The sequence below is a fragment of the Saccopteryx bilineata genome, chromosome 2 (assembly GCF_036850765.1).
Source record: "Saccopteryx bilineata isolate mSacBil1 chromosome 2, mSacBil1_pri_phased_curated, whole genome shotgun sequence".
In the NCBI taxonomy this organism is placed as follows: domain Eukaryota; kingdom Metazoa; phylum Chordata; class Mammalia; order Chiroptera; family Emballonuridae; genus Saccopteryx; species Saccopteryx bilineata.
In genome coordinates, this window is record NC_089491.1 from 4,137,269 (window position 1) to 4,151,001 (window position 13,733).

General features: G+C 55.0%; 1 protein-coding gene across 1 annotated transcript in view; it reads left to right on the plus strand.

Moving 5' to 3' along the window:
- The window catches only part of DDX31 (DEAD-box helicase 31), a 71,601-nt gene extending 59,888 nt beyond the window's left edge, over positions 1 to 11,713 (plus strand). The window contains exon 20 of the mRNA XM_066255877.1: positions 10,301 to 11,713. Within this exon, the coding sequence (XP_066111974.1) occupies positions 10,301 to 10,451 (151 nt within the window). The 3' untranslated portion in view covers positions 10,452 to 11,713. The remainder of the gene's footprint in view (positions 1 to 10,300) is intronic.
- The last annotated feature ends 2,020 nt before the right edge of the window (positions 11,714 to 13,733 follow it).

The window sequence follows — 13,733 nt, forward strand, 5'->3', positions numbered from 1 at the left end:
CTGTGGCGTTGCGGGGGTGGCGTGTGTCTGTCTCCTTGAGCAGAGCTCGGGGTGGGGCTGCATCCCCGCCTCCTGCCATTCTGGCCCATGGCAGGTGCCTGAGAAACTAGGAGGAGGTGAATGGCAGCCGGATGCACCCTATAATTCTGAGGAGGAGCATGGAGGGAAAAAAAGGAGAAAAGGTTTGTTCTGATGTGAGAAGAGATGAGCCTGCCTGCTGTGGCCCATGTCCCCCCGATATGCCCCCTTCCTCCTGGCATCGAAGCCAGCTCCCCGGGAGGGACCAACGGGTGGAGGAGGCATGGGGAACAGCCGCAGAAAGTGAGAGTGAGTGGGTTCAGGGTTGGGGTCGCTCAGCCTCTGCCGGAAGAGCAGGGGAAGCCACCGTGACCACGACCACAGCTGTGAGGACAGGCGTGTGTGTCCTGAGTGGGGACAGTCTCACTCTACAGCAGAGCTGTGTGTGACACTTGTCCAGGTCTCTACCCAGGAGACTAGCCCAGTGAAGGCTGAAGTCACGACGAGCGAAATGGATGTCATGAACTTGACCACCAAATCTTAGACATCTAGACCATATTCAACCCTTGGGAGCCTGAACGGACAGGGTCCTCAGGGCGGCTGTGGAGTGCTGGCGTCCGCAGGCCATGTGGGCACAGGCTGCCGTGGGGTCACTCTCCCTCAGCGCATGTCCAGCCCTGTCCTCATGCCCTTGCAGCGAGGAGCCGTGGCCGCTTCCCAGGGCTCTGCTCACTGCTGATGGTGCCCGCAGCCTCTGCGTTCGGCCTCCTGGTTCCACCACTGGTGTTTCCTCTCTGACACCATGCAATTACCAGCGCTCTGCTGCCTCGAACAAACACAGCCTCTTCCCACCTGGCTAATGAGGCGATTAGAGGGCTCCATGGTGGCCCTGCGCTTCCCCCACACCTGGGTCACCTGCAGACAGCAGGGGCCTAGGGATGAGCTTTTGGCCCAGCGGTTGGGCTGACAACAGAACAGGAGCCCAGCCAGCCTGTCCCGGGTGGGGCTGGAGACGGCACGCTCGCCGTTGGAGCCTGGAGCCCCAGGACCGGAAGGGGAGGCTGGCCCGCATGGCCCCCCAGGCACCAGGGAGGCACGCTCGCTGTTGGGGCCTGGAGCCCCAGGACCGGAAGGGGAGGCTGGCCCGCATGGCCCCCCAGGCACCAGGGAGGCACGCTCGCTGTTGGAGCCTGGAGCCCCAGGACCGGAAGGGGAGGCCGGCCCGCATGGCCCCCCAGGCACCAGGGAGGCACGCTCGCTGTTGGAGCCTGGAGCCCCAGGACCGGAAGGGGAGGCCGGCCCGCATGGCCCGCGGGCGCCAGGGAGGCATGTGCAGCGGGCGGCGCCCAGCTCTCCATTAGCTTGTCCCTGCGTGGACTCTCCAGTCCATGCTGTCTCTGCGACGGGGACAGACATGGTGGGCCCCCAGCTCTCCCCTCACTGCTCCATTCTGTCTCTCCTACAATCTGTCCCCGTGTTCCTTGGGCTCCTTTCTGAGTACGATGTCCCCAGCCCCTCCGCGCTTTGCTTTAGTCACACCAGGGCCTTTCCATCTGGTTACGACTGTACAAAATGACCCCAGGTCTTCACCAGCTGTCTTCATTCTGAGGTCTCGATGTCCAAGATGCAGAGTGATGTCTTAGTCAAGATGAGGGATGTGGTTTGAGAACCAGTGTCTCTAGTGACAGCAGGTAACTCTGAATATTAGTTTTTATTATTTGTTTATTTACTTATTTATATTTATTTATTTTGACAGAGGGACAGACAGGAAGGGAGAGAGATGAGATGCATCAATTTTTCATTGCAGCATCTTAGTTGTTCATTGATTTTTTCTCATACATGCGTTGACCGGGGCCTCCAGTTGAGTCAGTGACCCCTTGCTCAAGCCATCAACCATGGAATCATGTCATTGATCCTGCCCTCAAGCTAATGACCCTGCACTCAAGCCAGTGAGCCTGCGCTCAAGTCCACGACCTTGGAAGTTTCAAACCTGGGTGCTTAGCATCCCAGGTTGATGCTCTGGGCACTGCAGCACTGCCTGGTCAAGCTTTGTGTGTTAGTTTTTTTAAGTTCTTTGGTTTTTTGGTGGTGATGGTGGTGGCAGCATCTCATGGGGGCTGGTATGTGTCCTCAGGTCTGCTGAGTTCATGTGCATTACCTCACTGAGACCTCATGAGGTCCCTGTGACCAGGGAGAGTCCCCAGTAACACTAAGGAAATGTGTGTGCCTGGCCATGTGGCTCTGAGTCTGGAGACCTGGAGCCCACACTCCTGGCACTTGTCTGCTGCCTTGCTTATCCCTTCTGAAAGCTTCTGGTTTCTAGAATCAGTGGCAAACTAACGAGTGTGTGAGCCGTGTTAAGGACATGTTTCTACATGGACAGGTCATTCCTATGACTGAAGTCGCAGACTGGGAGCAGGAGGCAGTGTATGCGGAGAACTCGGGTGGAGACCGCCAGAGCAGTAGACCCTGGAGGGGACTGGGGACGCGCAGGTCCTGGGCATCATCCCAGGAGACCTGTGAGAAGAGACGATCGTGGGCACGCCTGAGTGCGAGGGTTTCTCCACTTCCACTTCTCCCGGGGCCAGGGCAGCGGGCACCTGAGGGAGCCTGGGCCTGCTCGGTGCCCCCCCCCCCCCCCCCCCCGGCCAGCTCAGGCCGAGCCCTGGTGTTCGGCTTCAGCCTCGCTGGGCGGTGGGCACTGGAGGTGAGTGTGGGGCATGCACCATGGCTGTTAAGTAAACGCCAGTTCCTCTGCCCGCTTCCTCTCTCTGGGTCTATACGTCAGGGCGAGGGCTCCGTACCGTCCTCCCTGAGTGCCCCCCGCCTGGCCCTCACCCCAGCAGCCACGCTGCCCCTCTGTGGTCGTCTGGGCATTCTCCGCTTCAGGCCGACCGACCGCAGGTGCCGTCTCCCCAGTGTGGACCCTGCTTGCGTTAGAGCTCCTGAGAGGGAGGCCACAGTGACCAGTCTCGTTTTCCACGCTGGCCTCTGAGAGTGACATGCTGAGTGTGCAGGAATCGCAAACATGAAGTACAAGCTGACGTTCTTGCTGATGAAAGCAGGCCTGCTCCATGTGCCCCGTGTCAGCTCCGCCACGGCACGCCATCTCCTCTGCCTTCCTGGTCCCACTGCTAGTGGCTGTCAGCATTTAAGGAGGGCCTCCACACAGGCCCCGTGGTACATGCTTTGATTCACTAGCGCAGGGGTCCCCAAGCTTTCTACACGGGGCCAACTCACTGTCCCTCAGACGGTTGGAGGGCTGGACTATAAAAAAAACTAGGAACAAATCCCTATGCACACTACACATATCTTATTTTAAAGTAAAAAAACAAAACGGAAACAAATACAATATTTAAAATAAAGAACAAGTAAACTTAAATCAACAAACTGACCAGTATTTCAATGGGAACTATGGGCCTGCTATTGGCTAATGAGATGGTCAATGTCTGGTCCATATTTGTCACTGCTAGCTGTAACAAGTGATATGATGCGCTTCCGGAGCCGTGACGCATGCGTCCCGCGTCACCAGAAGTAGTACTGTACGTGAGCGACTCCGCGCTTTGCGGCACCACCACATACAGTACTCCAGGAGCACAGGCTACAGATGCATCCTGTGCTCCTCTCACTGACCATGGATGAAAGAGGTGCCCCTTCCGGAAGTGCGGCGGGGCCAAATAAATGGCCTCGGGGGGCCGCAGTTTGGGGACCCCTGCATTAGTTCGTGTGGTCCTCCTGTAAGTGAGCCGCTGGGACTGAGAAACGGGGACTCAGCTGCACGGGGAGAGTGTTCACGGGGCCACGGGGCCAGCTCAGCTCATGTGCCCATCCTAGGCCTCGCATCCCCGCGCCGCCAGCTGCCCGTCAGACAATCTATCGTCAGGGTGGCTTGTCTCTCAGCCTGGGCTCTTTTCAAAACCTGGTTTGTAAAATTACCCAAACTTACAGTAGGGACGGGCCAGCAGAAGGGGGTGCAGCAGATGGTGATGGTGGGGCTGTGGACACCTCTGCTCTCCACCACCGTCATGGTGTCCCCTCCCACAGGCTGGGGCCCGCACCCAGCCCCCTGCTCCAGCTCTGCAGCTCAAGAGGAAGCTCACCATCTCAGTCCCAGCCTGCACACACGCGGTGATTCAAACCATCCGCCTGCTGTGACTTTGCCCGGGCCAGGCTCACCTCCTAGCCGAGGCCCATCCTTCTGCCCTGTTAGGGTGTTGTGGGAACTGGTCACCCCAGTCATCACGTCAAACAGCACCGGCCCAGGGCTGAGCTCGGGTTCGAGCAAGATGTCAGCCCTCAGTGTATTGGTCTCGGTCATCTTCTCAGTACACTCGGACCCGTGACAGACACACTGAGTTGTTTCCTTGCCCACCTTGTATTTCTCCAGCTAACAACAGTTTGTAATATTTTCACGGAGTGTCTGACGTGTGGTAGTTTATCTTCAGACTAGCCCTACACCAGTGTGGAGGCCCTTGGACGGCTGGGGCAGAGCTAGACTTGCAGCCAACTTCTGGTTCTCCCAGCACGGCCTTCCCAGCACTGCCGCCTGTGCTGATGCTCGTGCCTGAGTCCCAGTAGAACTTCCTTACAACTTCCGGTTCTCCCAGCACGGCCTTCCCAGCACTGCCGCCCGTGCTGATGCTCGTGCCTGAGTCCCAGTAGAACTTCCTTACAACTTCCGGTTCTCCCAGCACGGCCCTCCCAGCACTGCCGCCTGGTGTTCGTGCCTGAGTCCCAGTAGAACTTCCTTACAACTTCCGGTTCTCCCAGCACGGCCTTCCCAGCACTGCCGCCTGTGCTGATGCTCGTGCCTGAGTCCCAGTAGAACTTCCTTACAACTTCCGGTTCTCCCAGCACGGCCCTCCCAGTACTGCCGCCTGGTGTTCGTGCCTGAGTCCCAGTAGAACTTCCTTACAAGTTTTGGGTATTTGGGCCACATGATCTCAGACTTCTGCCCATGCCTGGGGTTCAGCGTCAGCTCTTCACTCTGGGACATCAGCCGTCCCTAAATGTCCCCTCTGTCCTCTCCCACTGTGCATGCCCCTTGCCCAGGGCTTGGAGCTCTCCTGCCTTCACTGAGTCTTGTCATTGGGTGTAAGGCGAAGACCACTCTCAGCCAAGCTCTGTCCACAAAGCCTCTTTACGCTGTAAGTCCTCACCTGGATGGGCATGTGCTGGGCCCCAGCAGTGCTGCCACGCTAACAGTGGTCGGACCCTAGAAGTCACCAGAAGGCGCCCCTGAAGTGACCACCCCCAGCCGCATCTCTGCCGAAACAGTCCAGAGGCTGAGTGAGCCGTGGTCCGTGCTGTGCCTTCAGGAGTTAAACTGGTCCCATGCTGGCTGACGGCCTGACCAGGTGTGCTGCACTGGAGACTGCCCCTCAGATCCTCTCTGGACTTGTTTGCTGCTTCAGCTGAGAGCCACCAACCTGCCCAGACACTGCTGCCCTGTCTTCAGTGCAGGGCGAGGCGGGAGCACAGGCTGGAGTCAGCCTGCAGCCAGCTGCTGTGCTCAGGGTCTCCTGACAAGCACTCAGAACCCAGGCTCTTCTTGGGGGGGGGGCAGCACGAACCCACGGCCTCCTCACCGGCCCCAGGCCGTTTGATTACTGGCACGAGGTAAATGCCCTTTACTCCACGTGTCTGTTTTAATTACATCACGACAAAAAAACCTTCCACAAGACCTATCAAACTGAAAGCTAAAGGCAAAGAGGTTTCGATACGTAAACCTCAAAATACTTTCAATATTCCAGCATAAGGCAAAATTCTGCCTTTTGTTTTTATTCTAAGTGAATATACTGTTTTTCCTGACTATAGAAATGTAAAAATTCAAGAAATAGAGAAAAGCTTAAAGGTCACTCACAAGTCTGCAGATGCTTTGTGTGTATAATGAGATGGAGCAGATCGTGATTCTTTTTAACCTTTTTTTTTTTTCACTTATCTAGCTATTACTTTTAAGATATACTTTATCAGGGGGTCCAGAAGTCCTTGAGATTTGAGATCATGTGAGGATTGTTTCTGGGTTAAAAATATTTTGTGCAAGGAGTGTGGTCCTTGTTTTGGTGAGAATTTGCAGTGCAGTGGTGGTGAAGTGGGCAGATCATGGACTCGGGGTCTCTGGGCTCACGTCCCAGCTCTTCCGTCACTCCCCTGGGGCCCCCGACATGCCCCCTGACCACTCTGTGCCGTAGTGTTTCACCAGGAGAGTGGGGATACTAGAAGTAGCTGTCTGCCAGGATTTTTGGAGGAGTGAGTTCACTACCCGTCAGGGCCTCACACGGGACCTGACACACAGGAAGTGCCCTGTGAGCATCAGTAATGACAGTTCCAACAGCTTTGATTTGACTGACTTAAGTCTTTCGACAACCCATGCAATTGCTATTTGCTTAAATGTTGTTTTAACACAGTTGGTGGAGCCATTAACGTTGGCTGCCGGCATGACCATCACCAGCCCTTGAGCTGCAGCCAGAGGGAGCCCTCCAGGAGTCTGAGGGTTGTTCTGGGGTTCATTTCCGGTCCTTGGGGAAGAATGACTGCTCACTGAGTGTCTTGGGTAACTTTTGTGAAGAAATAGTTAATTCTGCACATCCTACCCTAAACCCAAATAAAATTTAGATGGAATTAAAGCAGTAAGCAGACTCAGAAAATAGACTAAAATCCAAGTGAACCTAGATTCATTTTTTGTATCCTTCAAACTTTCTCTGCACGTGTGCGTGTGCAGATATCTTGTGTGAGACTGAACAGATCATGTGGTTTTTTCAGACTTTTTTTTCTAAATGCTAGGATGCTGAAGACATTTCTAAGTATGACCCTAAAGCATAAGAGAAGATATTGATAGTCTTGACAGCACATAAATAAGACAAAACAAAGTAAAAAGTGCGCCCTGCCAAAGAGCGCCGTTCACAGGAGCCCGGGTGGAATGCCGTCTCCCCGAGGCTCACGAGCTGTGAGCTCCTTGGCGAAGGAGGAGACTCCTGAGTGCCCGCTCCTCCGTGGCCATCCCAGCGAGTGGCCTGACTTACTCGCGGGGCTGTGATTTCACATGCTGGCAGTAAGGGAGTCTGCCTGCCCTGCTGGGTGCTCCAGCCTGGTACCCAGGGCTGCGCCCAGCCTTCTCTGCAAGGAGTGCCCTGTGGTTAGAGAAGCTAGCTGGTTGCTTGGTAAGTCCAGTTGGTGGATACCCAGGAAGCCCATTGGAGATGGTCTGGGTATTTGGAGGGCGAGCAGGCGAGAAAGTTGGCAGGTTCCCGAGAGAACTGCAGCTTGGCAAGAGGAGGACACGAGCCCGCCCCGCCCGTGCCCCCACCCCCAGCCGGTGTGCTTGGGTGCAGCACGGTTCAGCCTCCTCTGCACTTGGCCTTTTCGGCGCCGGGCCTCAGAACAAAGGGAAAGAGGTCGAGTGCTGCCAAGGGGAGGGTGAGTCCTGCTCTGCCAGAGGGGCCCCTGCTGGGCTGACCCGGGGGGTCTCCCTCCTGAGGTCAGGGCCTGGACCGGTAAGCCCCTGCTTGCTCTCTGGGCCACCAGTGTCTCGGGGTGTGGATTTGGGTCCCGTGTGGAAAGTGCCGTTGACCTTGAACAACTCGGGTGTGAACTGCGGGCGTCCACTTGTGTGTGGTTCCTGGTGTAAGTGCAGAGCGGGGTTTCCGTCCATGGTTGCCAATCTGTGTGCAGAGGGCCGACTTCCCTTGTGCAGGTTTTCAACTGCATGAGTGGTCGACACCCCTAACCCCGCGTTCTTCAAGGGTCAACTGTGCATTGACTGAAGTCATAAACAGCTAGGAATTTTGAGATCATAACCGCAAGACAAGCAGGACCTTCCCCAAGACTTGCTCTCTAGCACGTCCCGGTGTGGGCTTGCAGGTCCTCAGAGGCTATCCCAGCGTGGGCCCCAACCAGTTGTGTCTGGGAAGCGTGTGGGCGTCTGCCGCTGTGCCTTTGCACTGCCCGCCGCCGTGGCCTGAGCCTGCTCTGTCCACGGTTAGTGGATCAATCACTCACGTAAGATTCTGGATGTCTGCTTTGCTTTCACCGTGACAGGAGCAGTTGCTGAAATGAGTGATGGAACTTATGTTGGGGAGGCTGTTCTGACTGAAAGTTTGCATATGTTGAAACCCTGGTCATTACATTTAAAACTATATACATCCTCTGGGTACCAGGTTCAAACAAGGGGAGAAAAGGCAGTCCTCCCTGTCACAGCCTCTTCATTCTCTGTCACAGAACCCGACTAAAAATATACCGCAAGGCGCAGCTGGCAGGCTCAGTGTGGGGCCAGCTCTGCGCTCAGCGGGCAGCCTGTCTCCTGCCACTTCCCAGCCACACAGCAGCCCCAGCAAGCAGGACCTGTGCCAGGGATGCCAGGCACACCCATGCGGGGCGGGGTCCCGGGACTGAGAGCCGTGACCCTGTGGGAACAGAGGATGAGTCAGCACAGCTCAGAGTCGGTCCTGGTTGGTGTGTGGCCTTGAGGGAGTTGCTTGGCATCTCTGAATCTCCGTTTCCTCATTTTCAACGGGACTAACCGCATTCCACATGCTGGCCACCAGCTAATATCTCTGTGTCTTATTTTGCTCAACTCCTATAAAACTCCGTGAGCATCATCCCCGTTTCCCATGGGGGCACTGAGAAGCCCAGGGCATGCCTTTGTGTCATTGAGCTGATGTGTGACAAAGTCAGGTTCCCGTCCCGCCATGTCCTTCCTCCTGTCATCTGTCATTCCCCCCCCCCCATTGTCGTACTGAAACATTTCTGTGAGACCACAAGAATTCCCCCATGTCATGTTGTGGTCACTTGTCAGCCACGGTCATGCTGGGCCTTCCTGTCTCCCCTGATTGTCCCATCCTTGACCAGCACCCTGGTGGGAAGAGCCTCGTCTTAGAGTTCGTCTGACCTGTGTTTGCATTTGGCTTCTGCACTGAGCACGATGGTCTTGGGCAAGTACTAACCTCCCCGCGCCTCAGTTTACCTGTAAGACAGGACGATTGGCTAACCTACCTCATCGAGCAAAGACTGCCCGAGGTGCCCGAGAACCCAGAAGGGGCTTCCCTGCCTACTCCTGACCTCCTCCTCGTCACTCAGGCCCCGGCGCGCACGCACCCTCGCTCTGGACTCCGGGCCCTTCCGCATGGGGTCTGGTCTCCTTTTTTCCCAACAGAGGTTGACTCTGCATGTCTCTCCGTGTGTTAATCACTGCACTGGTCCTGTTTTTAATTTGGGGTTTTAAAGGAGTTCTGTTATGTTTATTTTGACTACAAGTTTAGTCTAATTTATCCTACAGTTATCACAGCAAAGGAAATGTTGCAAATACAAGTAGCTGGAGGCAGCCTCTGCCTCTAAGAACCTCCGAAGGTGTGTTACCAGGAGATGCTGCCAGCGCCGTGGGCTTAATGGTGAGGTGCCGCTGTGGTTTGGGTTAAAATCCTGTCTTACAAAGCATTGTTTTACTCTTCAAATTCCTACAATCATTTTTCCTGTATACAGTTGACCCACTGTTTTCCCCTCTGACCCCCGGATCAGATGGTAAGGTCTTTTGAAAACAGTTACAGACATACTTTGTGTACCCAGCCATCAGCCGAAGATGCCGCCCCGCCCCGCCCTGCAGCAGTAGCCTGGAGCCGCACCCGGCTGGCTCTGAGGTCTGCCTGTACTGGGACTCGGCATCTGAAACTTACGTTTAGCCTGTTGGCTTTTGCCGCGTGGGTCGGAGTGGGGAGCGGCTCCCCGGCCCCCGGTCTGCAGGCCCTCCCTACTGCTGAGCACGCGCGCACACACACACGCCCTGGTGAGTTTCCAGGTCAGAGGTATTGACCCGAGTGTCTTCAGTCAGTGACAAGGTGTCTGCCAGGCCCCAGCCCTTGATGTGGGGCCCCTGTTGGGCGGGCTGGGCTAAGTGCCCAGGAATGGCCGGTGCCACGTGCTGCCAGCTGCTCTCCCTGCGGAGAGTGGGTGGGTCTCCAGGTGGGTTTTCCTCCGTCCCTTGGCAGACTGCTGCATCGCTCACCTCGTCTGCCATCAGTGGGAGAGTGTATCGCTCTTTCTTCCCATGAAAACAACATAGAACAAAGCCTCACTTTAAAAACGCCGTGGTATTTTGCACCATTATTAAAGTCTGTCATTGCCGTACCTAATCTTCTGTGCTTAGAAAATCAAAACAAGCACTATTGAAGGGATTGTACTCAGTTCGTACAGAAATGTCACCCGCAGTCTCGGCACCAGCTGCTCTCCCCTCTTTCCAAAGCGGAAGGAAAATAACAGTTTCTCCTCCCTCTGCCACCCTGTTCTTCAGGCCTGACCTTCACAAGAAGACCCAGAGCAAGCGCCGCCTTGCCGAGGCCCTGCGCTCCGAGTACGCCAGCGGGATGGAGGCCGGCGTCGCCAAGGTCAGAAAGCAAAGCCAGCTCGCTGAGCAGGGCAGCCAGCCGGGCAGCGCCATCTGAGACCGCCGGCCGGACCGTGGGAAGAGAGCTCTTCGCCAGACAGAGACCAGAGAGTCTCTCCGAGGGGCGGGGCTTCCCACCAAGTTTATGCAGACTCTGGCCCTGGTGGCACTGGATTGATAGCCTTTTTTGTCAGATGTACCAGTGGCACCTTTCCCTAAGACACAGCCCCCGACACTAAGAACCCCGGCCCCTCTCTCTGTGGAGAGGGGTCAGCACAGTATAGACTAGCCAGTATCTCAGTATCTCATGTAACCTGTATCGCATATAAGATGTCTTATATACTCTGTGTTTATCCCACCGGTGCCCGCATCGGTCCTCATGTAGATCACACGGTGCCCCACGACTAGCCGCAAGGAGGCCTGGCCTGGGCACACGGCGGTCAGGAGGAGATGGTCAGGAAGGGGCGTGACCGGCCGTGTGACGCTGATCTGGACAAGTGTCACTTTTATACCTTTATTGGCATGAATTCTATAAAACAAGGTGTTAAAATCTGGATTTGAATTTGTAGAAGAGGAGAAAAAAGACCTATCCAATCACGTTGCCGATGTCCAGATGCCTAGGCTTTGCTGTGGGTCGGAGCAGCGCTGGGCTCCTGCCCACAGCGGCTCCTGACCCCACGCAGGTCCGCACACTTGCTCGCCCCTCCCTGTCCACGGAAAGCGTGCTCCCTCTGGGCTTATTGATTTACTGTTGCCTTTCTGTTATTTGCCTTTGAAGTCAGAAGGTACCAAGGTCCTGAGCTGCTTCTGCCGTTGAATTCCATCTTGTCTCCAAGAGTCTGGGGTCTTTGTATTGTGGCCCAGGCCACAGCTTCCCCTCCCCCACTGAGTTTTCCAGGAGGTTTGAAAGAGGACCCCCACAGTGTATTGATTCTCAATAAATGTCAGATTTGGACACGGGGTGGCTGCAGAGGGGTGTGGAGGGAGGACTGAGCAGCCCACTGTCAGCCCTGTTTTCTCCTTTTCCCCATTTCCCTCTCTTTTCTCCAACGCCTGGGACGTGTGTGGAAGCCCTGCTGCAGTAGACCCTCCAGACCCACACGGACTAACCGGCCAGGAGCAGTCCGGAGAGGTGCAAGGTGGGCCCTTCTCGGGCACCAGGCAGGGTCGGCGTCCTTGTACTGGGAGCCGCGTGTGGGCACGGAGCCTCCGCAGGAAGGAAACTGGCCTTCCCAGAGTTGGCTGTCACAGTTAGTAGGAACCGTTGTGAAATTTGTAATAATAAAACCTTCAGCACACACCGTGTTGACTTTGGGCAGATGTGCTCTTTCTTTTGTTTTGAGGTGTGCTGGTTCACATGATTCGGGTGAGTGAAGGAGAGCTCACACTGTGTAGACCAAATCCAGCTGTGAGAAACGGGATCAATGCCAGTGATGGGCTACGATCAAAAAGGAGCCCTCCCCCCACTAAAGGGTGGGTCCGAAGAGCTCTGCGTTCCTGAGGGAGGAAGGTGCACAGTGTGCAAGGGACTCCAGTGCTGAGATCCAAGCACACTTCATTTGCGAGCGCTTAGGTGAGGGTTTCTCTTCGCAGTGGAATCAGTCCATTACTCCCAGTTAATAAAGAAACACGGATTTAGCAGATTTAGGGTTAATATTATCTAAATTTAAATAACCTTAAAATAAATCTCTCTCTTATTACAGCTCTTGACAGATTATACATTTCAGGCATCAATTAGGCAAAGCTTTAGCCTAATTCCACTGCACATACTCTAATTTTGTGGGTATTTTTAATCGTGGTGGGTTTTTTTGTTTTTTTTTTCCCTCTAATTTCCCAAAGTTAACCCAATCCTCATTTTTTGGGTCACAGAGAATCGGAACATTTCATGGAGCATCACAGCCTAAAGCCTTTTCCCCTTGTGGGCCCGTGGAATGCTTGAGTGAACGCCCCCTTCGGGTCTGTGACCCTTAGCGCTGACACGTCTGCGGAGGGGGCCCTCGTTCTCATGCACGGAAGGCCCATGGTTAAGTCAGCGCTGATGCAGTTGGAACAGCATCTTACATTCAGGAGAGCCACCCGCACCTGGGCCCAGGGCGCTTTGAGGAAGCCCAGTGGGTCTCTTTCGTTTCCTTCCCTTTCTCCCCGCAGTGAAGGGAGGGTGGGGGAGTAAGGGAAGACCCCTGGAGGCAGGTGTAAATCCCACCTGCTGGTGGCCTTGCTAGTTGGCACTCCACCAAAAGTCGGCTGCGGAAGCCCTTAGAATCCCACCGGCGGCTTCCAGGAGACCGGAATGTATGGCTTTTCCCGCTGGAGAAGCTGTTACTGCTGTAAAGGGTGCTTTACAATTAAGTTCTTGTTAAATTGTCTGCGGGACCTTATCTCTTACTCGGTTCCACCATAGGACACACTCAGAGCCGGGGGTGGGGGGTAGCATGGGACACCCTTCAAGTCAGCTTGACTTCTCGGAAACGCCCAGAAGCTTTGCAACAAAGCCCAAGAGGAATCGAAACTTTCCCACCTTTGCCCCTCCCCTGTGAAGTCCAGGCTTCTGGCGGTGTGGGGGCAGAGACTGCCCTCCCAGTGCTCCTGTTCTGCCCGCTGAGGGGAGGACGGGGCTCACATTTTCTTTCTCGAATGCAAGTTCACCCAACCCCAGCCAGGGTCAGGAACGGAAACCAATCTCCCTGGCTAAACAGAGGCGAGCCAAAGCCCACCTCCCCGCAGAGGTTGTAAAGTTATTACAAACGGGAAGCGCGGGGCAATTTAAAATATTGTAATTAGAAACTTGTCGGGCAGCCTTGTTCTTCATTAGTGTAAGATATGAAACCGCCTCCAAGGTACAAGGACAGTGACATAGTCGGGAGGGTGTCTGCGATTTACACTGCGCTGTGTAAATGGGAGGTGTCTGCCCCAGCCCACCGCCTCCACTTGCACAAAATGAAAAGCACACCAGTGCAAGTTGTCCTTTGATAGATTTTTAATATGATTTTAAAGAGTTTTGTTTGGTCTCATTCTTATTCAATGAGATTAATTTAAAGCACTTATCCCCTGGGTTTAAGTCAATCCATGTAGGATTTGGGCAGGGTTTGTTGTGTGGGGGGTTTTGTTTGCAAGAGGCTCTGAGAGAGTCCTTCCCCACTTCATTAACCCGGAGTTGGGGAGAGTTCCCTTCACCCCCACCCGGGCCGGAGCTGGGGATTTACCAACCCCCATTCACATGCAAAAGAACCCAAAGGCGAGGGGCTCCTGGACTTAATTAGCTGCTGTGCATTTTGCAAAATTAGAATAATACCCTCACCATCCCGAGGAAGAAAAAGGTGGTGTGGGGAGGGAGTGGAGG